Below are 23,979 nucleotides of genomic sequence, written 5' to 3' on the forward strand. Positions count from 1 at the left end.
AAAATCAATTTCAATGTGATATCCTATGAATTAATGCCTATAAAGTCAATCAATTTGCATTAAAAAAAATTCAGACATGGTAAACATTTTTGTTAGCCAAACAATTTGAACTAAACTGAAAAAATGGCCAAAAATTGGGTAAAAAAGTTCATAATCAACAGAGAATCAAACCAAAAATGTTTTTTTTCACATCCCTAGTAAATTTGTTTGTGTCTTTTCTGTAGACTGTATTAGACTCATATTTGGGGATATAGTGGTATGTAAGAGCTGTATTGGTATTCCACACAGGTTTTGCATGTTTACATCTGAATAGATATTTAGCTAGTTAGATGTAGCTGAAGATCAGGACAAACTTTAACCAATGTCACCATTCAGAGGTTCTTTCAGAATTGACACCATGCTGGCACTTAAGAGTAACACATTAAAACAAAGACTAGAATTCAGTATAGTATGAATGCATGAAAAATTACATTATTTATTTTATTTATTTATTTCGCAAAAACTTTTATCTTGCTTAACACTATGGAGCCCTTTTACTAAGCAGCACTAAAAAGTAGCTTGTGCTATCCCCAGAGAGGGTCTTTCCTGAGCGCTAAAGCCACTTTTAGTGATGCCAGTAAATGGCCGATTTTGACATTTCTGCCAGTAATGGGCCTGCTCTAATTTTAGATTTAGCTCATAATTCTACAATTATGGAGAAGGTATTCAAAGGCAAATGTGGTAAGTAACAATGAAAAATATTGTGGAGAGAAAAAAGACCTCCTTATTATCGGAGACACCTCTTTTTAAAGGACACACCTTTTTGAATAGAGAGGGCACCTCATTAATCATGTCTTAAAAAAAAAAAAACACCACCAAATTTTATCTTCATCTTATCTATACCCATCCACCTTTTCAAACACCTATGGGTTGAGACACTAATGTTAAGTTAGAAGTAAGCAAAAAAATGTTACTTATCTTGGATGGTACGTGTGCGATATTCTTCCGCAAGCTGATGAACAGGGAATCCTGTTTCGCCAACAGAAGGGTGCTTCAGGGGAATCTCCTTTTATAAATACATCCAAGAACATAACTACTCCTAATAGTCCTAGTAGTCTCGTTTCAGCAAAATGGCTGCTCTAATTTTCCCATTAGTGGGTGGCCATTAGCCTGTGAACACTTATCAATACCTATATTGTAGGCAGTAAGGGCTCACGTGCTCATCCTGTGCTAATCAGCACACGGCACTGCCCACATGCTAACCAATTAACATAGCTGTGTCAAATCTCTGCCCACAAAAACACCCCTTGCACTAAAATATATATTTTTAGTGCGTAGAAAGTGCATGCAGGTAGGGTGTGCACATGCAAAACTACCGCAGGATGCCTGAGCGCGCTCCACAGTCGTGAATTTTATCCTGCAGTACGCATGTGTTAGTGCTTACCACAGCTTACTAAGAGGACCCCTAAGCGACTAAGGGGTCCTTTTACCAAGCTGCGTACAAAGGGCCCTGTGCAAGTAGTGGGGGCCATTTTTGCCCGATGCTGTGGCCCTTTTTATCCACTGTGGTAAAAAAAAGACATGACCATGCAGTAATATTTCACACAAGGTGGCAGTAAGGGGTCCCGCACTAACTTTGCGGTAAGTGGATAACATGCGGTGCTGCCCGATTACCGCCTGGTAACTGCTGCGCAAAAGAATAGGGCCCTATTTTCCCTAGCATGGGAAATGGTGCATGCTGGGACTGGAACTACCACCGGCACCCACATTGGGCTGGCGGGAGCTCCAGATTGGCGCACGGTAAGCCCGTGGTGGGCTTACTGCCGCTTTATAAAATGGCCTCTAAATTTACTGTTTTACTGACCTGGTGAAATTGCAGGTTAGATCTGAATAGTTTTCCAGCTGTTATTTCAGAATTGCTTATTTCAGCTATATCCACAAGAAATTGATTTTTTTTTTATTTAGCTTTTTCTTCAGTTTCCCTGGCACCATATGCTCTTTCACTGCTCATTTGATTGTCTTGCTCTCTTACTTCCTTAGAATTGTTTGGCTCCATCAGGGAAATCATTCTTCTAACATGAAAGGATAATGCACTTTTTATGCAGCAAAAGCTCTGTCCATTACTGTTGGATCCTTGTTTTCCATCAGCAGAGGGAGCTCTGTGAATGGGATATTGATGTTCGGTATTAGATAAAAAACAGAATTTAATGGAAAGGGGACGAGGAAGGGGATTAAAATTCACAGCTGTGAAGTGAGGGTTTTTTTTTTTTTTATCACTAAAGAAATTCAACTAATCATGAATAAACTGCACAGAGATACATTTGCCCCCCTTCCCCCTGTTCTACATAGAAAATATGATTTCAGCATCTTTATGGTCCTATTGGCATGTAGTAAAGTTGTAAAATGGAAGTACTGACTATTTGTAACTACTTGCTGTGCTAAAGGTAGCATGCTAAAGAGTTCTCAGGAAGGGTGGTATATGAAATGTTAAATAGACCATAAAAATAAACGACTAATGCCAGAACCCTAGCAACCAATTTTTAAAGAGTTTATGCTAGTTACTTTGAGTGTTAAGACTCCTAAATTGGCTTCTGAAAATTTACCAGAGCTGAGCAGCTAAATCTGTGCAAATAATTTCACTATGGTGGTAGTTTTAAATTGACAGCTCAGTTTAGGTGCTCCAATGCCATGCGATTTGCACCAATTTTATAACAGCATCTTGGTGCCAAGATTTTGTTCTAGAATACTAGGATGTTGGCATCGGTGCGCCTATGTTTAATAGACGTAAGTTGACACGCCTAAGTGTTCCAAGAGATGTGCATGATTTATAGTGTTCTATAAACTAGGCAGGTAGACATGCCCACGACTTACCCATGCTCCACTCATATGTACACCCCCTTTTAGCTAGGCACTACCTTATAGAATCCAGCACCTGGTGCACATAGGCATCTGTCAGTTAATGGTGATTTTGATGCCTATAAGTGGCACATACCTCTAGGCAAACCAAATCGACAGTGAAGTGGCCCTCGGATGAAACAACAACAGGAGGCAAGGATAGTAGAAGCCAAAATTTTATTCAAACACCCAACATAGCCCGGAGTTTGGTGTTCTTGCCTATGTCAAAGGACAATAAAGATCTCACAAAAAGGCTTCCAACGATGATCATACAGTCATAATCCAAATCCTGGAGTACCTGCTACTCCAGTTTCCAGGAGATAAGAAGCAGAAGACTCCCTTTCAGTGTCTGCCACCCTTGAAAGAGGATAGGATATGGGAATTTCAGGACAGACAGGACATACTTGGTGGTGAAATAAGCAGCAAAGTGGAATAAACAGAATACTAGACCAACTGTAAGTCTCTTCAAATACATGAGTCACAGCATTACCAGGCAGTGTACGGCAGACATCAGTAGAGTAGAGAGAGACTCAGCTCAGCATCCCTCACAGGCAGTTGCCATGACACCCTCTAGGCATCAGTTTATAGAATTGCCTTTTAAATTCCTAAATTTAAGAGCTTAAATGATAGGTGGCATGAGTCAGAAATAGGGTGAGAAAAAGGGGCTTTTAGCTATATTGTCAACACAAAACACCTAAATTAGGCTCATAAATCTAGGCAAATGAAGGGCAGACCAAAAATTTGAAGTATAACTTAAACTTAGGTGAATTTTCAGCTGAAAACCTAAGGACCCTTTTACTGAAGTGTGCTAAGCAGTTAACACATGAATTAGCTCATGGAAACTGTTGGCACATGGCCACAGTAACTATTACTGCACTAGCATGACAGTACACTAATTCATGCATTAAGGACCAGATTATATATATGGTGCCTAAAAATCAGCACCGAAAAAGCCACGCTTAGCACTATTCTATAAACCTCATCTAAAGTTAGTCATGGTTTATTGAATACGTGTAGCGCCTGCTCCTATGACTAAAACCTGGTGTAAATGCCCATGCCTAACTTAGGCATGGATCAGGCATATTCTAAACAATGTGTATAATTTTTAGGAACGCCCACAACCCACCCATTCCCTTCCCATGGCCACAACCCCTTTTGAGATCTGCACATTAGAATTTACATGCATCACTTTATAGGATATGCTTAGAAAGCTGCATGCATAAATTCTAATTAGTGCCAATTAGTACTGATCATTGATTGTTAGTGGCCAGTTATCAGCACTAATTGGCTTGTTGCCCCCAGGTACAAAATAAGTAGCTGTATATAATATGTAAACTGCTTTGATTGTAACCACAGAAAGGTGGTATATCAAGTCCCATTGCCTTTCCCTTTCCCTAAACAAGTTGCACACACCATGTCACTCACTATATACAGAATCCGGGGTAACCACATAGCCTGTAATGAGATGGACATGGACAGCTATGAGTGAGGAATGGGCATGGTGTATGGCCACTTATGATGTGTTGTCACTCGTGCAGATAGCATGGATCCAGATACTGAGCATCTGCACTGCCACTGCACTTACCACACGGTAAAAGTACTTTTATATAAGATAAATATATGGGAAGGTGCTGGGAATGCCACAAGATAGGCACTTACCACACTGTAATTTGGGTACTTACCATATGGTAGGTACAGGACTTTAGTTTGTTAAAAGGACCTAAGGGGGTCTTTTACCAAAGATTCACACATGTTGGAGTGGAGGACTAGCCTAGTGGTTAGTCCAGCAGCCTGAAAACCTGGGGAACTAGGGTTCAATTCACACTGCAGCTCCTTGTGACTCTGGACAAATCATTTAACCCTCCATTTCCCCAGGTAAAATATAAGTACCTGTATATAATATGTAAACTGCCTTGCTTGTAACCACAGAAAGGCAGTATATCAAGTCCCATCCCTTTTCCCTTATCTGCAGCAGGGCCCATAGGAATAAAACAAGTCCTGTGACAGACAACCTGAGCTAATAGTACCAAAGCACATAGACAGTTATATGTAACTTTGTAAGTGTATGTGCACAGGGTTGGTGTTGGATATTCAGGGGTCCAGGGCAGAAACCGGGGCGGAGTCGCAAAACCTTGCCTTCAGCCTATGCCTCCTTTAGCTTGAGGCAGGTTTAGGGCCCCTATGGTATGGGGGCCCCGGCAGTGACGTAGCCAAGGGTGGGCCCAGGCCCACCCACTTTGGGCTCAGGCCCATCCAGTAGCAGCACACTGTGTGGCTGGCAGGGATTCCCATGCCCCACCAGCTGAAAAGTCCCAATGACTGTCCCTCCTACATACCTTGTAAATAGCAGATCTTCACCTGCAACAAGCAGCGACTGATACATACTGCTCTCACCAGCCCCACAGCCTTTCCGTTGACGTATTCCTGCCTATGTGGAAATAGGAAGTTGCATCAGTGGGAAGGCTGTGGGGCCAACATGAGCAGTGTGTATTAGTTGCTGCTCGCTGCCAGTAAAAATCTGCTATTTAAAAGATATGCGGGAGAGGGGGATGTTTGAGAGACCGTATGGCATGCAGGTGAGAGAAGGAGAGACCAAATCACCTGTAGAATGGGGCAGGATTCTTCTTCCCACCCATCTTGGGCCCAGGCCCACCCAAAATTGGGTGTCTGGCTACACCCCTGGGCCCAAGGCAATTGCCACCCCCTAACGCCAGTCCCGTATGTGCTTTGAAAATGAGCCTCTACATCTTTTCAGGTGATTTTGCTTTTAACTGTAAAGATTTTTCTTCATAATAACTGCATTGACCTGATAACTGTAACAAGTTCTTATATTCAACATTATTTGACATCCTCTGTTTAAGGTCCACACTTATCAGTCATTTTGGAGCCTGCTCAGCATGGCTCGGCCATTGAAAAGTTACAGTTTTGGAAAGTTAGCAGAAGTGACGTCTTTTCTGCAGTGCTTGTATTCAGCTAGATTTCGCTCTCCCCTTCGGATATAAGTTGATCACGTGAAGGGCAATTGTATTATGTAGGTGCCCGCATTTATATGCCCCTTGTGGGTGTAAGTGGCTAGAATACTAGCATGTTCGCCCATAAGTGTGCATGTACCCTGAAAGTGCCAGCAGTATGCCTAAGCACTATTCTGCAAATATCCACTTAACTTACATAGCATATATTTGCAAGGAGGGTGTACACATGGATGGGACATGGGCAGGGCTCCCACTTAAGCATGCAACTTGCAGAATACTGTGACATGAATCCTTGCTGCATTGGAGCATGGCTGCACTGACACATCTAAATGTCAGGCCGCCAATACTGGGTTATGTTGGTATTGTTTAACAAAACCTGGGTGCTCAGATCGCATTATAAGATAGGTCCCACCACATGGCCTGGGGATGTCTAAATGAAGATGGCAGTTGTAGAATTGCCCCCTTTTTTTGTTCTCTTTTTGGCAAAGAACATGAGCTGAGGACAATCCATTTTTAGCATTTTGACTGAGATTGAAAATCTGAATAATATGAGAGGATGTTAATAGCCTGCCACCTGTCACCACTGGACATGGAATTGGTTGGATCCTGACCAAACTGGAAAGATTCAGCCTTCTACTAATTTAATGTACATAAATAAACTGATTTTACTTTGTATACCACAAGCACCATTCTTCAAGTTGAGCTCTTTCATTTCAGCCTCTGTGTGTGTGTGTGTGTGGGGGGGGGGGGGGGGGGGGGGGGGGGCGGGGGGGGGGGGCGGGGAATAGCCTTAAACAGCATTTGAAAGAAGAAATATTGTAGTTCTTAAGATGAAGAAGTCAGAGACCACCTTTCTCAAGCTATAACCATTCCAGCCTGGATTTTTTTTTCTTTGAGATATTTACAAATCCAAATATTTGAGGGAATTAAAAGCTCTAAGTAGACAGCATTAGGGATCATATTTTTGATTTGTTCTCAGTTCAAGCTTTTTCATCCTTATTTTTCAGTTCATTTCATATTTGTTTTAATAAAAAATGTTAATGCATTCTACAAAATAATAATGGGTGCTATTGTCTTAACACATGCTTACTCTGCATAGCATGCACTAAATATTTTACAGCATGTTAAATACTTGACTGGTCAATATTCAGTCAGCAGTGGTCAGCATTGTTTTAAGCAAAATTAGCACCAGATATTCCAGGCTGGGTCACATCCAGGCACTGGCATTGAATATATGGGACTGTCAAGTTATGGGATGTTTGCCATCACTTATGCAGGTCCCAAACAATATTCATCTGGGACCTGCATAAGACTGGCTGAGGGCCCTGTTTACTAAGCTGTGTTAGTGTTTTAGCATGCTTACACTTAGCATGCGCACTAACCATGTAGGCACCTATAGGGATATTGTAGGCACATACATGGTTAGCGCGTGTTAAAAATGTTAACGCGCCTATAATGCTGCTTAGCAACCGGGGCCCTGAATATCAACTGAGACCCACATAATGGAATATCAGGACCCACCTCCCCCCCAAACTGATCCATCCTCTGTGAGCATCCCAACATATCCAGACCCCCTCCTGGTCCCTAACCCCAATAAAGACGGCCATGCTCAAGATGTCCTGACCCTCCTCAAAGTCCTAGCTGGCCCCCCAGGCCTACGTTAACTTTATTGGTGGTTCAGTGGCTAAGTGTGGCATGAGTAAATCCCACTCAGTGGCAGCTTCTGTCAAAAAATAGTGGCAGTGACCTCTAGCTGTATTCTTGCATTACTAAGTTTAAAAAGTATGTCAATTCAGTGTGACTGTACAGATAAGCAGTGGTACAGAATATTTATATGCAGAGCATCCACCACTGGCAGCTATTCTTATAGCTGAATGGTTTTGTTTAGGACAGTATTTTTGCTGGCCTAAATTAAACCACTTAACTTTCACTCCTTGTTTGGCAATTTGAGTGGTGGTACTGTGACACTGCCACTAGGAGTTGGAGCCACCATGTTGAATCAAGGCAGCAACTTAACTGGAAGCACCTGCCCTTAAACTATACCATCAATGATACCCCCAGTAAATTGAGAATCTGAGACTAGGGGTGAAAATTGGCTGCCTCTTTTTAGCATGAGTGGGTGGGGAAAGGGTGATGCTAACACCTGGGGGGATGGTAAGGATGATACATTGTCTAATGCTTGTGCCCGGGGGGGGGGGGGGGGGTATCAGCTGATGCTGTTAAGGTAGGTTCAGGTTGAGTTCCTGGGGGGGTGGGTACTGGTTGTTAGCAGGAGGGGGCTAGGTGGTTTGTTGGCCTCATAGTGCACGTTATTAATGAAATTTCAGTGGGGGGGTTTTCTGTGATTTCAGATTAAAAATGATATGAAGTGACATGGGAAATGTCATTTAAATTTTGTATGTTATTTCACATGAAGGCACATCCCTAGGCTCATAGGGAGCTACAGTCTCAGCTTTTGTATTGTATTTTGACTGCTTTATGGGAAGGGTCATCTCTTGATGGCATTATGCTGGGTAGACACCACAAATTAAGGGGCATGAAGAAGTTACCCAGTTGATTCCCATGTATGAATGGTTCTGTCTGGTTTCTTGCACTTCTGACTCAAAACTATGGCGAAGCAAAAGAGCTCTCATTATAATGGGTGGTACCATAGTTTTTCCTTCTGTCTGCTTCATTGTGGGTCTGCACTGTGTGAAGTCAAAAGTGATCCAGATCTCACAAAGTAACCTGGCATTGCTGAACACTCTTAATTATTTCATTCATCTCTGATGCCTTTTTAAAAAATGTAAGTAAGTGTACTTTTCCAGTCAGAAGAGCATATTCCAAGATCTAACAAACAAATTGCTAATCTTGGCAGATCTTTGCAGAGAAATTAGCTTCCAGTTTCTCCACCTGGCATTCTATTCTTTGGCATTCACACATCTAGATAATGTATGACAGAAAGTCTGACTACACAAGCCAGATCACCATAGATATATCTTTGAACATTTGCAAAGACACATGACTTCTAAACTGCCATAAGAGAAAATATTTGCACGGGCCCTTGGCTGTTATGTTGTTTGTACTTACAAAAGCAAGATTGGAAAGGTGTACGCAATGGTCTGTACATTTTCAAAGGAGTTTTATGTATGCCTTTCCAGATACACGTGCAAAGTCAATCACCTGTCTTACCTTCAACCCTTCTCTTGCCCCCAATCAATCCTTTTGCACCCCACTGCTTCTCCTATCTCTTTAGCCACTCCCCTCAATCCTTAACTCCAACTCATCCCTTAGACTCTCATCATGCTCCTCAGCCAATCCTCCTTGCTTTCATTTGTATCTCCTTCCAGTTCTCTCATCTCCTCCTCACTCACCACTACTGATCTGGGCCAGAAAAAAAATATTAGAAAATGGCATTGCTTCAGGCTGTATCCTCCTCTTATTGTTGACATCTATCTAGAACTTTAAACCATATGGTACAGCATATGGCTCAAAAGAGCAGTCAGATCCTGGGCAGTAGAAAAGGAGGATGCATTCTTAAGCATCACCACTGTCTTCTCCATCTGCTGACTTGGTGGAAACATTGGGAGAAATGGTTTGCTAGAAGGATGATCATTCTTCAGTCTAGCAAGTTGGGATCTCTGGCCTTTCTCAATAGCAGGCTTCAATCTTTAACCTACCATGAAGGGTTCTAGAGGGCAGTCTAAATTTTCTTAGACTTTCCAAGTCCATCTACTCCTTCATGGTCTCACAGTATGTGGAACCTTATATGGATGGCATATTAGCAGGTGCATACATATTTGGTAATATATATGCTAGACATATCAGCAGGTGCATAAGATATTTGGTAGAATATAAAGAAAGTGTAAAATAGAAAATTTTCAGCAGCAGCAGGGAAGATGACCTATATGGTACCTGCTATCTGTGATCTCTACTACTCTAGTACCCTTCTTGCTCTATCTTTAGCCTATGAATCTGGTATCTGCCCCTGTGACATCATCATCAGTGGGATTCCAGATTTCTTAATAAAGCAGAGGGCATCTGTTTACTGTCCGCCATAAGCTGTCCCTACTGTAGCCTCCAATTCCTCTGCAGCTCTGTAAGGATGGGCAGTCGTTTCAAAAGCACGTCATTCCCCATGAAGACTGTGCACTATTTGCACATAGTGAGCCTTCTTTCCTGATGGTTCGTATGTGTGCACATATGCAATGGTTTGTGCATATGTACTGGTTCACACATGCGTGTAGTATCAGGAGAGTGTATATTATCTGCAAATAGTGTGCATAGTAATCATTCTTAATGACATTCATTTCCATCCTCCTCCCTCTCCCCAAAAAACAAGCTAACATGAATACAAATAATGTCTGGGTACTTTTCCTGTTCTGCACTGTCTCTAGCATGAAAGCCTAGTATTTTCTGCCTCACTCCCTGTAACTTTACAAGCAGGGGCCCTGTATTTATTCTGGCCTGTTGAAGGTAACAGGTACCTGCCAAAAGGTTACTACTGAAGGGGTGAGCTAAAGGTGTTGCACTTTTGTGTGGTTCACTTTGAGGACTTCTTTATGAGATTTCTAGACCTTTCTTCATCTATTATTGGAATATACTGATGTTTGTAGGAGCTGTAACAGGGATTCAGGGGGATATTGGGTTAAATATAATTTTTTTTTTTTTTTTGTTACATTTGTACCCTGTGCTTTCCTGCTCATGGCAGGCTCAATGTGGCTTACATGGGGCAATGGAGGGTTAAGTGACTTGCCCAGAGTCACAAAGAGCTACCTGTGCCTGAAGTGGGAATTGAACTCAGTTCCTCACGACCAAAGTCCACCACTCTAACCACTAGGCCACTCCTCCTGTATTATGCTGCTGTTTTACTGCATTATGGGGCTCATTTTCAAAACAGAACACGATATAAAAACTGGTACAAAGCAGCAGATGGACGTTTTTCTTCTAAAACCATCCAAAGCGCTATTTTTGAAACATATTTTTAAGAAGTTTTTTAATGCAGTTCATCTGCAGTGCATATAAATCACAAGGGGGGCATGTCAGGGGCATGTTGGGAGTGGGATTTGGGAGTTCTCACAACTTGGATGTTTTTCTGCCATAATGGAACAAAGCAAAAACGTCCAGGCAGGGCCGTGCCAAGGGTCTCTGGCGCCCCACTGCAGACTACCAGTTGGCGCTGCCCCCCCCCTGCGGCGCCGCCCCCCCCCCGCACCTGCCTGGCTCCAAGGCAGTGATTCCCCTCTCTCCCTGAGCCCTACCCTCCCACCCATCCATGCCCATCTGTCCCCTGCCCCCGCTATTCATCCCGATCAAGCAATTCCCCTCTCTCCCTTCCATGAACCCTGCCCTCCCATCTATGCTCCTCTCTCCCCTGCCCTCCCGCTCCCATGTAGGAACTGCCCGCCCTCTTCTCCCCCCCAAGTTCCCTTTCCTTTTTTTTTTTCTTTTAAATTTACCTTCCTCCGGCAGCGCAGCGTCAGTGAAGGAGGCGGTGCTCCCAGTCCCGACGTCTCTAGCCTTCCATTGGTTCGCTCAGTGTTCCGCCTTCTTCTGACGTCAAGGATGATGTCAGAAGAAGGCGGGACACTGAGTGAACCAATGGAAGGCTAGAGACATTGGGACTGGGAGCGCCGCCTCCTTCACTGATGCTGTGCTGCCGGAGGAAGGTAAATTTAAAGAAAAAAAAAAGGAAAGGGATCTTGGGGGGGGAGAAGAGGGTGGGCAGTTCCTACATGGGAGCGGGAGGGGCAAGGTAAGCACGCAGCGGCGGCGCCCCCCAGAGGATGGCGCCCCCCTGCGGCGCTTACCCCGCTTACCGCATCGGCACGGCCCTGCGTCCAGGGCTAAAATTGGACATTTTGGTCTGGACCTGTTTCAATCACAATGAATGGGGAAAAAAACAGTGAGGTAGATCCAAGGAGGATAACAAAAAAGTCTTTATTGGGAATAGCTAAAATAAAACTTTTTTGTTATCCTCCTTGGATCTACCTCACTGGGTTTTTTTTTTCCACTACTCACGGTTCCTGCTTTGTGGTTGTCTTGTTCAATCACAACTAAGTCATAAAAAGGTGCCCTATATGACCACTGGAGGGCTTAAGGCTTGGCCGCCCCTCACTCCCCCACTGGTCACTGGCCCCTCCCACCCCCCAAAGATGTGAAAGAAACAGTACATACCAGCCTCAATGACAGATTCAGATGTTATGGACAGTCCTATTAGAGTAGCAAGCAGGTTCCTGGAGTAGCCTAGTGGTCAGTGCACTCTAGAGAAGGAGACTCAGGCTCCTATCACACTGTAACTGTTACACTTGTGGTGGAATGTGTGAGCCCTCCAAAACTAACCAAAAATCTACCAGACCCACATATAGGTGACATCTGCAGGCATAAGGGCTATTGTAGTGGTGTACAGTTGAGTACAGTAGGTTTTTGGCAGGTTTTAGAGGATTCCACATAAAATATAAAAGGGTAACGGTGAAATGTGTACCTTGGACCTTTTATGTGAAGTCCATTGCAGTGCTCCCTAGGGTGCAGCACTGCTCTGCTGGGATGCATTTGCGGCCAGTCTACTAAGAATGCTGCCCCCCCCCCCCCCCCCCCCATACATCTCAATGGCTTGTTTTTGTGCATTTTTCCCCTTGGATGCTTTTTTGTGAAAATGGTCACAAAAAAATATGCACTGAGCATGAAATATCTACAACACATCTAGGAAATGGCCATTTTTGAAACAAAAACACAGACGTTTTTCAGGTTTGAAAATGGCAGTGTTCACCATTTGATTTTTGGACGTTTTCAGCAAAATGTCCAAAGTTGGATTTAGACATTATATCAAAAATGCTCCTTTGTGTATTTTACTGCTGTTATGTGTACCTCCCTTTTGTTGTAAACTGCTTGCAGGCATTTTTGTTTTTAATGACAAGTGAAAATAACTATGAAAATAAATATAGAAAAGGATAAGCTGCATAAAACTGAATTTTGACAATTACTAACTTTGCATTTGGTTTCAAGTTTGGAATATGGGGCCAAAAGAGATAAAAAAAAACAGTGCCATTGATATTCAGAACAATTTACCTCAGCAGGTGCCAGTTTAGATTCCTGGGGTACTCTACCATTCTTCTTTTGGCAATAAGAGAATAGTCCATTTAGCTCTACTTCCTGTTTTCTCTCTTATAGCTAATTCTCATTCCAAAAGAGGACATTGCATCCTATCCCATGATATTTTAATTTCCTCAAGAGTCTATCATGAGGAACTTTGTCAAATGCTTTCTGAAAATCCAGATATCGTATGTCAACTGGTTCATCTTTATCCACATGTTTATTCACATCTTTTAAAAATAAGCTTCAAGGAAACTACTTATATCTTGAAAATTTAGCATAGCTTTTTTTGAATTTTTAGCTAGACTCCCTCCACTCCTTTCTCTGTTATAAAATGAGTTCCTATCTGCTGAATGGAAGGGATAACAAGACATGCATAGGACGAGTATGGCAGATTTGTGGTGCAAAACCAGGAAGAAACATAGTAAAAAAAATGGGCCAAGAAAATAAAAACACCATGAGACAACCAAAAGGGTTAAGGTTCTTAACACTGGGATCCTTTTATTAAGGTGCGTTAGGTGCTAATTTGCGCCAAACACAACAAAAATGGCCTAATGCAGGATGCACTAAATCACTGTGCATTAGTTTTGTCCATTTGTGAGTACTAACCGCGACCAATATTTCTTAATATTTTTTTTGAGGGTGGGAGCGTGTCAGGGGTGGAGAATGAGCATGAATGCACTGTGCATATTACCACCACATTAACTGAGCCCTTAACCCTACCTAAATAGGAGGCAGTAAGTGCTCCCATGTTAATTTTTTTTTTAAATGGCCTTGCACTAATGCTAACATTAGTGCAAGAACAACAAATTTCTAAACAAGGACTACAAGTTACCAAATATCAAAACGTCAATCAAAAATTCACAGCACAGGCTACAAAAAGTGTTATTATGTGTATATTCAAAATTTTTTGAGAATACCCTCAGAATTTCCACTCACTATTGCAAGTGATAATATCACTGCCTGGTGGTTCAGCACTTCGTTCATCGGGTAACTCTTTTTCTGTTTATTATGTGCTGGAATTCAGGTGATACTAATCCTCAATTCACCATCTACTTAAAGTGATATAAGTTTAACCAATAGCCAATGCTGCCATCAATGAAACAAATTGACAACAGCTGTTTTCAATGGTCACAGCAGAAATGGGCTTAAAGTGCAGAAAAGGCCCATGCAAGGGTGCACTAGGCCCATTTCTTACTGCAGCTTAGTAAAAGGACATCTAAGAGAATCTAGGCTCCTAAATTGACCTCGTTGAATATTTGTTAGGGCTGAGTGAATATGGGGTCTTTTTTACAAAGGCACGCTAGCGTGCTCTGAAAATGCTGCCTTTGTAAAAGACCCCATCAATTTCACTATTTCCCTAAATTTAGGAGAATAAAAAGTGAATGGTGGCAAAGGGGTGGATTTAGAATGGGGAAACAAGTAGAAGATTAGCATTTATTTTTAAGGGTGTGCAGGCCAAAAATTTTTCTTTCAAAAATGTTTCTTCATTTCAGGGGGAAATGTCATTAACAGTGATCCTATGTTATCCATGTGAACTGGGTGTCACTTTTAAAGCTTTTTTTTAATTATATGAACATTGGTGCTTTTGCATATTCCAATTAGCTGCTAATTTGATTGTATAACTGATTTACAATACCACTAGAGGTGTCATCTATTTTTGACCACATATTCAGTTTTAGGAGAAATATCAACGGCCTTTGATCTAAGTAGTGGTGAAGGGTTTTTTGAAGCAGTTTTGAACTGACAGGATTTTGGTCTGGGGGACTTGCACTCATGATGGTTATTTGGCTAGTTTTTATACTGCTCCTCTTTTGGAGGCCTAAATTTAAGACTATAACTGTTAGAATCCTAAATTTCAGTACATTTCGAGCTACTTCTAAATTTAGGAACCCAGATTTTTCTTTTTTTAATATTGAACTTCATAAAATTGAAAAAAAAAAGTTCTGAACATACATATCCATAGCTTCTTCTCTAGAGAAGAAAAGACAGTGTAACACATTTGTGATATGTATATTTATAGAGGCAAAGCTGCTGTAATATTCATTTTGGCAAGTTCAGCAGTGCTTAACTCCAGAATCAGTGATTCTAATCCCCATTGTTTTCTCTCTTTATTCCCGGGACCAGAAGGAAGGAAGAAGAGGGACATTCTTAGTAGGCAAGTTTGGTGTAGTAAGGATAAGCATGGAAGGACAATTGAGTCTGAGGCTGTGTTCAGTCTGCTGGCTGAAATCACAGAGCTGCAGTAGGTGGGGACGGACATAGGATGAAGTTTATAGGTAAAGAAAAAATGTACACCATGGGCTGGATCTGCTGCATTCGGCACCTAACTCTTACCATTCACTAAATCCAGACTGCCCCATTTGACCGCCCCTATCGGACTGTCCGTTCACTTGTCTCTTAGATTGTAAGCTCCTTGAGCAAGGACCGTCCCTCTATGTTAAATTGTACAGCGCTGCGTAACCCTAGTAGCGCTTTAGAAATGTTAAGTAGTAGTAGTAGTAGTAATATGAGAACTAATTACTGCTATGACACAAACAAAATACTTTGTTAACTTTCTCCCCCAGGTCATATTGATGAATTTAAAAAGCAGAATGAAGCTGTACTTTGAAGTGAACAGATGGTTATCAAGAAACCGTGGGGATTGCAGTACTGTGTGTGAATGTCCAGTGATAAAAAATGGAAAGCCAACGTATGCAAGTAGGTTTTAAAAGAAACAGAGAAGCAATCTGATGCTCTATGAGACAGGTTTTGGTGGAGTGCAATTCAAAATCAGATAACATGGAAAATCAGAGTAAAAAACTGTATGTGCTTGCTTCACCAACATTAGGATTCCCTGATGCCTATAGATTTTCAGGATAGAATGATCCAGTCTAGGTTGCTTAACATCATGTTTAAGTGGCAATGTTTCCAAATGTAGCCATGCCATTTTACAAACCTATATGTATAAGCATAGGAGCCAGCTCTGCTAGTGCAATGGGTGCTGAGCACCTCCAATATTAAGCATTTTCATTTGAGTCCAGGCAGATACAGACTTGAACGGTCCAGCCAGTGTGCCCAACAGTCACACTCGCTATCAATTCATGATTAAACCAACAAATAGTGTGATATAAAATACTTGATCATTGTCTCTCTTTGGCATTTCTGGGACATAGACCCTAGAAGTATGACTGGTACTGTCCTTAGGTTCCAACAATTGCAGTTGCCATCTGAAGCCCACTCCAGACTATCCAAATCAATCTTGTCATTTGCGGGACACATACAGTAAAGGTCTGCCTGGCTCTGTTCCAAATACTGGAGTTTCTGTTGAAGCCCTCCCCAGCCCATCCTAAACTGGATTACTATATACGGGACACAGACTGTACAAGTCTGCCTGGCACCGGCCTTAGTTCTTCACAGTCAGAGTTGTCATCTAAGCACCATTCGACACATCAAATACACATGAAACCTTTTAAGTTTGTTTTTTTTATACCATTCAGTTTCTAATTAGAGATCCTCTATTTTCATCCCATGCCATTTTGAAGTCCATCAACATTTTTGTCTCCACCATCTCCCTTGGGAGGGCATTCCAGGCATCAACCACCCTCTCTGTGAAAAAGAATTTCCTGACATTACTCCGAAGACTACCACCCTGCAACCTCATTTCATGTCCTCTAGTTTTACCATTTTCCATTCTCTGGAAAAGATTTGTTTCTATATTAATACGTTTCAAGTATTTAAACTTCTGTATCATATCTCCCCTCTTCCTCCTCTCCTCTAAGGTATACATATTCAGGACCTCCTGTCTCTTCTCATACGTCTTTTGGCACATGCCTTATACCATTTTTGTCGCCTTTCTCTGGACTGCTTCAAGTATTTTTACATCCTTAGCAAGATATGGCCTCCAAAAACAGAACAAAATACTCCAAGTGGGACCTCACCAATGACTTGTACAGGGGCATCAACATCTCCTTTCTTCTGCAGGTTATGCCTCTCTCTATACAGCCTAGCATCCTTCTGGCTACAGTCACCACCTTGTCACCTTCAGATCCTCAGACACTATCATCCCATGATCCCTCTCCCTGTCTGTGCATATCAGACTCTCACCTCATAGCACATATGGCTCCCTTGAATTTCTACTCCCCAAGTACATCACTCTGCACTTCTTTGCACTGAATTTTAACAGCCAAACATTAGACTATTCTAACATTTGCAGATCCTTTTTCAGGTTTTCCACTCTCTGCAGGGTGTCCATTCTGTTCTAAATCTTGGTATCATCTGCAAAAAGGCAAATCTCACCTTCTAATCCTTTGGCAATGTTACTCACAAATATATTGACCAGAATGAGCCCCATCACCAATCCTTGAGGCACTCCCTACTCACCTTTCCTTTCTCCAAGTGAATTCCATTAACCACCATCCTCTGGGGTTTGTATGTCAACCAGTTTCTAATCCAGTTCAGCACTTTAGGTCCTAACTTCAGCCTGTCAAGTTTATTCAAGAGCCTCCTATGAGGAACCAAGTCAAAGGCTTTGCTGAAATCCAATTCTCTGGTCGCCCAGTCAAAGAATTCAATCAGATTCATTTGGCATGATTTACCTTTGGTAAAACCATGTTGCCTTGGATCCGACCGAAGTGAGGCTTACCAGCCTGTAGTTTTCAGCTTCATTTCTGTCACCACTTTTGTGAAGAGGAACCACATCCACTCTTCTCCAATCCTGCTGAACCTCTCCCGTCTCCAAGGATTTATTAAACAAATCTTTAAGAGGGCTCACCAGAACCTTTCTCAGATCCCTCAATATCCTGGGAAGGATCCCATCCGGTCCTATGGCTCTGTCCACCTTCAAATTTTCAAGTTGTTTGTAAACACTTTCTTCCACTCCATTCTCATATGTACCTTTGCCAGTCAATCATGGTCCTTCTCCAGGATTTTCTTCCTTGAACACAGAACAAAGGTACTTGTTTAGCATATTCATTTTTTACTCATCATTTTCCACATAGTCGTTCACAGCATCTTTCAGTCTCATAATTCAATTTTTAGCCTTCATCTTGTCACTAATGTACCTGAAAAAATTCTTTTGTCCCCTCATTACATTTTTAGCCATTTGATCTTCCACTTTTGCTTTCGCCAGCTGTAATTTGTTTTGTGTTTGCCATTCCCAATCATTTTGAAATATTGGCATCTTTGGTCCTTATTTTAGAAGCTGTCTTCATGTTTTGGATGTTTGGAAACAGACATTTAGACATCCATACTGCATGGATTCTAAATCCTGATTTTATACAGCCAGGATATGGACATCTAAAACTGTAGCACATCCATATAACAAGGGGGAGTAGTATGTGCATGTTTTGGAAGGGAATAGGGAGGCGCCAAAATATAGACATCCAACTCCTATTTCAGAAGGGGAAGGGACATCTATGTCCAAAAAAGATGAACGTTGGTATTTAGACCAGGTACCCAGCATGTCAAGATTACAGAAAGGTGCTCTGATTGAGTAGCTCTCCACTAGAGGGATAAAAAGAAGTCACCCCCTTAATCCCCAGGGGTTGCTGCCCATCTTGAGTGTGAAACTGGCAAAGGAATCTGGGCTCTGTGACAACTTCAGGAACTATGGGCATTCATGTTATAAAATGGCCACATAAATCTTCTTGCAGAGTGGAGGAATAGCATAATGGTTAGAGAGAAAGGCTAAGAGCCAAGGGAACTTGGTTCAAATTCCACTGTAGGTCTTTGTGATTTTTTTTTAATTGTTAACCCTCCATGGACAGAAAAATACCTACTGTACCTGAATATACATCACTTCTATAAGAACATAAGAGTTGCCCTACTGGGTCAGACCAAAGGTCCATCTAGCCTAGTTTCCAGTCCAAGTTACAAGTACCTGGCAGAGACTCAAAAAGGGGCAAGATTCTATGCTACTTAATTCCAAGTTTAAACAGTGGCTTTCCTTTCCCTCTAGGAATTTGTCCAAACCTTTTTTTTTAAACCCAGTTACATTAACTGCTTTTACCACTTGCTTAAGCAAAGAGTTCCAGAGCTTAAGACTGAAGGATATTGAAGTGGTGTATATCCAGGTACAGTATATTTTTTCTGTCCCTGGAGGGCTCACTAAAAACAAAATTCACAAAGACCTACAGTGAGATTTGGACCAGGCTGTTAGACCCTAGTTCTTAACCCATTGAATTAACCATTAGGCTATTCCACATGGACACCTATTGGGTCATTTTATAACATTAATGTTTCTATGCTGCCACAGTGATGTTCCTGTCTCTTGCTTTTTTTTCCTTGTTTATAGTTTGGATGTCTCAGTTGTAAAATGGATGTTCACGCTGAATGTCACCAGCACATGGATGTCCATTTCTCATGTATTTTTGAACAGGCCATACTTCAGCAGATCCTGTTCTAAAACACTAGTACCACTAGCAACATACCAGCCTGTACATACTTATTCTGAGTTGGACATCCTTTCTGAAATCATGCTCCACATGTTTCAGACAACAGCCTCACTAGTTCTGATGTCTGGTGTCACTGCCTTACTGTGACTCCGGAGCCAGGACCACACCTGCTGATGCACATTGTGGGACCTGCATCGCCCTGCGCCAGATGCTGAAGCAGGGCATTCAACCCCGTCAGGCTCTAGCCTAGATACTCATGTGTCATAAGCTGTCCTTGTTGTTTCCTGTGGGTCCTGAGACACCCGTTCCTTCTACCTGCTCAACTTTGCAGTTCCGCTACCTCATTGTGTGAGTAGGTTCAAGTAGCTGCAATACTCGCTGTGCAAGTGGGTTCAAGTAAGCAGTTGACCTCACTGGGTGTGTGGGTTCTAGCAGTGTTTACTGTCTCCATTGGTACAACTTGGTTCCAGCCATGTTTCCAGTGTGTGTGTATGTATGTGTGGGTGGGTGGTGGTGGTGGGGGGATTCCAGTAGTACTTCTAGTCCATGTATGTGTGTGTGTGAGTTCCAGCAGTACTTTCTGCATCAGTGTCTGTGTGTGAGTGGGTTCCTGAGAAGCCGCCAACTTCTGCATATGATTGGGTTCCTGAGCCTCTGTGGCTTTACTTGTTCCAGCCTACTTTAGCCCCTATCCTGTTTTGGACATCGACCCTGTTTTGGGGCCTGTCTCGTTTTCTAATAGGATCCAGTCTATCGTACATTTCCACCACAAACCAAGGTCTCACAAAACATCTGGATTATTACCAAAATGTTATTGAAAGACAAGGAAAGGGGGTGGTACACTTGATTAGTCATAATAGATTTTATAAGATGGAAAAGATAAAGCCTGGACTGTCCTGCCAGTGGAGGTGTTAGATGTTAACACTGTAGAGGAATTTAAACATGCTGACAACGGATATAGAAGGCTGTGGTAGAAACAAGGTTGAAGTGAAGTGAAAAGCAAGGGGGAGCTAATTCTGGGTTAAGTGGGAATGTATAGGCTTATCAACAAAGAATAGTAGAGGACCACAAGAAGACAGCTGATCAGACAGGATGAGTCTACTGGTCTTTATCTGCCATCATTTTGCATGTTATGGATCAGTTTAACATAATAACAGATTGTGAACCACCAAATTCTGGCTCATGGAAACTCCTTCTTGCTTATGCTAACTTCTCTCCATAGGATTCCTAAAAGTAAGTACAAACAGAAAAGATGATTGCTTTCTGCAGAAGGATTTCACAACCCTATTACTGGCTTATTTGGATCTTTATGGTCATAGAGGTAATGGTGATTGAGTCTAATCAGATGTGTCAGAAGCATAATTTTGCTTTCCTTGGGTTGTTTTCATTCTGTCTTATGCTGTGTCTGGCTTATTGCACTTTTCTGTGGTTCAAGATGTGCACCGAAATTGTTTTTCACTATTGTTAATTCAACATTCTAATTTTTTGCTTTCCTGCCTGTCTTCCTTCATTTTTGCGTCTGCGCATTTTTCCAATTTTTCTTTTTGATTCTTGAGTTTTTGGATTTCTATTTGTTCTACATTGGGTTTCTGTTCTGTCATACTTGCATTTTCTTGTTACTTATATGTTTTGCAAATTGATTCAGGATTATTGGTTTTGGTGTGGACATTTTTTCTGCTTTTTCCTTTTATATGGTTTATTTGTGTGTCCAAATAACCCCATAAAACAAAATTAGGAGAAAAGTTTGAAAAAATTGATAATTCAGAAAATACACAGAGCCTGTGCTGGGAGGCCTCAAAGATATCTCTTTGTTTAATGAGTTGTAATAATTCTGAGGTCTTAAAAGAACTACTTTTAAATTGTACAGAATATAAAAATAATTGAGGAAATAAAATATGAAGAAGCAAAAAAAAGTTATCTTATAGAAACAGGGATATGTAATAAATGAGAATCAATAATGTATAAAGGAGTTATGAAAGTAAGCAAGGCATTTAAAATACATTTTTGTTTTACAGCATTGGGAAAATGTATTCATACGTTCTCTGCTCTTAATTTGTTGATGCAGTTGTAAAGTATCAGGTGTACGTCCACACTGGACATTTGGAGGAAGCGGAGACAGATTCTCCAATTTACATGTGTATCCATGGAGAAAGAGGAGACTCGGGAATGAGGCTTTTAAATAAATCCGACCTGCCAGTAAAATTCCAAAGAGGACAGGTACATTTGCACAATTACACTTTCTTCATTTGTAATGAGTTTTTAATGTAACTGTGAGATAAAAAGACAGATATTCTGAGATCTTTAGTACAATAATATTGAGTATAATAGCATAGGGGCCATTTTACTAAGCAGCGTTAAAAAGTGGCCTTCGCTATCCTCAGCATGGGTTTTTAGTGCTGCTGGGAAATGGGCAACTCTTCTATTTTACCAAAAATGTCCAAGCGCTAATTATCCCATTAGCAGGTGAGCACATACCAACACCTATTTTCTAGGCAATAAAGGCTCACATGCTAACCATTCACTTAGGGAACCACTAAGCTGTGGTAAAAAGTGGCCTGAGGCACTGTAGGTGAGGATACTAGGCGTGCACCAGGCCAGTTTTTACCGTGTCTGCAAAAAAGGGGTTTTTTTTTACGTGACAAAAATGGGCCTGTGGTAAAACTGAAACCAGCGCGCATCTAAAACCATCCTGAGCCCTTAACACCATCCATTGGTGTAGCAGTAAGGACTCAAGTGCTATGTGCACGTTGACTGGTCAGCGGCACGCATGGGAGGAAATAAATAATCCATCCAGGCATTATGGGCACGGTAGTCTCATTTGGGCACGCACTGCACATTCGTACAACCTACCGTGGCTTAGTAAAAGGGCCCCTTAATCAGTTAGTGTACGGCAATGTACCTGCATTAACTGATTAACACAGAACATGCCTAGTCTCCACCCCCAGGGCAAAAAATATGCACTTACGTGGTCAGCAAAATCTAATTTTGCCTCTAGTTTTTTTTAAAAAGGTTATTACAAACTTGACCAAGGAAAGCATTGTAAAAATGAGCACTTGGCATACATGGCCTTTTTCTGCCACCCAGAATATCCCAAGAAACTACTGGTCACCTTCTTCCTTTTATTTTGCTTCTAATCACCATTTAAATGTACTTAAAACCATTGTTGTGGTGGTTAATGGAAGGATGAGAAAAAGAGGAAGAAAGATATAAATACTATCTTAGAACCTTCTTTGGGAGGAGTGGTCTATAAGACAACTAATTAAATAAACATTAGCACATGTGCAATGCGTTTTAGATATCAAAACAACAATTTAAAGAAACTTACACTTATAATACACTTTAGGGGTCCTTTTACTAAGCCGTGGCAAAAAGTAGACTGCAGAAGTGCAAGCACGTCTTTTGGGCACGCGCCGGGCCAGTTTTTGCCATGTCCTGGAAAAGGGCCTTTTTTTTAAAGGGGCCAGAAAATGGACGCGCGGCAAAATAAAAGCCAGTGCGCATCCATTTTTCGCCTGAGACCTTACCGCCACCCATTGACTTAGTGGTAAGGTCTCACAAGCTACCTGGGCGGTAGGAATGCAGCAAGCGCCCACTGACATTTACCGCTGGCTAAGTGCCATGCGGTAGAAAATAGAAAATATTTTCCATCATGCGTTTTCGGCGCGTGACAAATTCAGAATTACTGCCCAGGGCACGTGGTAGCCAGGCGGTAATGCTGATTTGGCACACACTGGATGCATGTAAGCCCTTAATGTGTCTTTGAAAAAGGGCCTCTATGGTCCCTGTTTATTAAGGTGAGCTAGCGTTTTTAGCACATGCTAAAAATTAGCAGTCTTTAATGCTAGAGACATCCATAGGAATATATAGGTGTCTCTAGCATTAACGCACGCTAATTTTAACACACGCTAAAAATGCTAGCACGTCTACAGCGCGGCTTAGTAAACAGGGCCCAAAATAAATATTAGTACATGTGTAATGCATTTTAGATGCCAAAACTGCAATTTAAAGAACCTTACACTTGCACTTTTAAATAGGTAACTGAATCCGAATTGGCTAGCTGACAGGGATACAGATGAGAAAGGGGCAATGACAGGAGATAGATCTGGGTGCCATAATCATGAGGGTGGTATTTAAATTTGAGACTTGATCATGTCACCAAGAAGAGCCCCATTGCTGCCCATAATCTAGACCTTACACACTACTCTTCTGAGTACTGCAGAGGGAGAGAGCATTGCAGAAGTCAGTGGGAGATGTGGATTTGTTTGCCAGGGAAATAAAGTGAATTTCCATTTGTTTTACTGCCACAGAGATTTGTGGATTTTACTATGATTGCAGCATTTCTTAAATGCTAAATATACATATAAATGTGCAGTCATCAAATCTGATAGGAAATCTTCAAATTTATCAATGTAACTATCACCTGAGAGAGATGCAGCTGGATTTATGAAATATATTTCCACTTTGGTTTAAAGTGAATCCATCCAGCTTTGTCCATTATTTCTTTCCATCTTTAGATCTTTAGATTCTGTTACTATAGATTGTATTCTCTTGTTACTATGTAAGCCGCATTGAGCCTGCGATAAGCGGGAAAGCGCGGGGTACAAATGTAATAAATAAATAGTTCTTTACTAATATACCTGTGAATAATCTTGATCTGAAAGTTACAAATATAACCCATCTTCTATATA

The 23,979-nt window shown here is 41.6% G+C and overlaps 1 protein-coding gene across 1 annotated transcript in view; it reads left to right on the forward strand.

Annotated features, from left to right (window-relative positions):
• Positions 1–23,979, forward strand: part of LOC115477536 (lipoxygenase homology domain-containing protein 1-like) — a 428,353-nt gene that overhangs the window by 40,660 nt on the left and 363,714 nt on the right. The window contains exons 6-7 of the mRNA XM_030214471.1: positions 15,485–15,617; positions 21,357–21,508. Coding sequence (XP_030070331.1) covers positions 15,485–15,617; positions 21,357–21,508 — 285 coding nt within the window. The remainder of the gene's footprint in view (positions 1–15,484; positions 15,618–21,356; positions 21,509–23,979) is intronic.

This window comes from Microcaecilia unicolor, chromosome 1 (assembly GCF_901765095.1).
Source record: "Microcaecilia unicolor chromosome 1, aMicUni1.1, whole genome shotgun sequence".
NCBI lineage: Eukaryota > Metazoa > Chordata > Amphibia > Gymnophiona > Siphonopidae > Microcaecilia > Microcaecilia unicolor.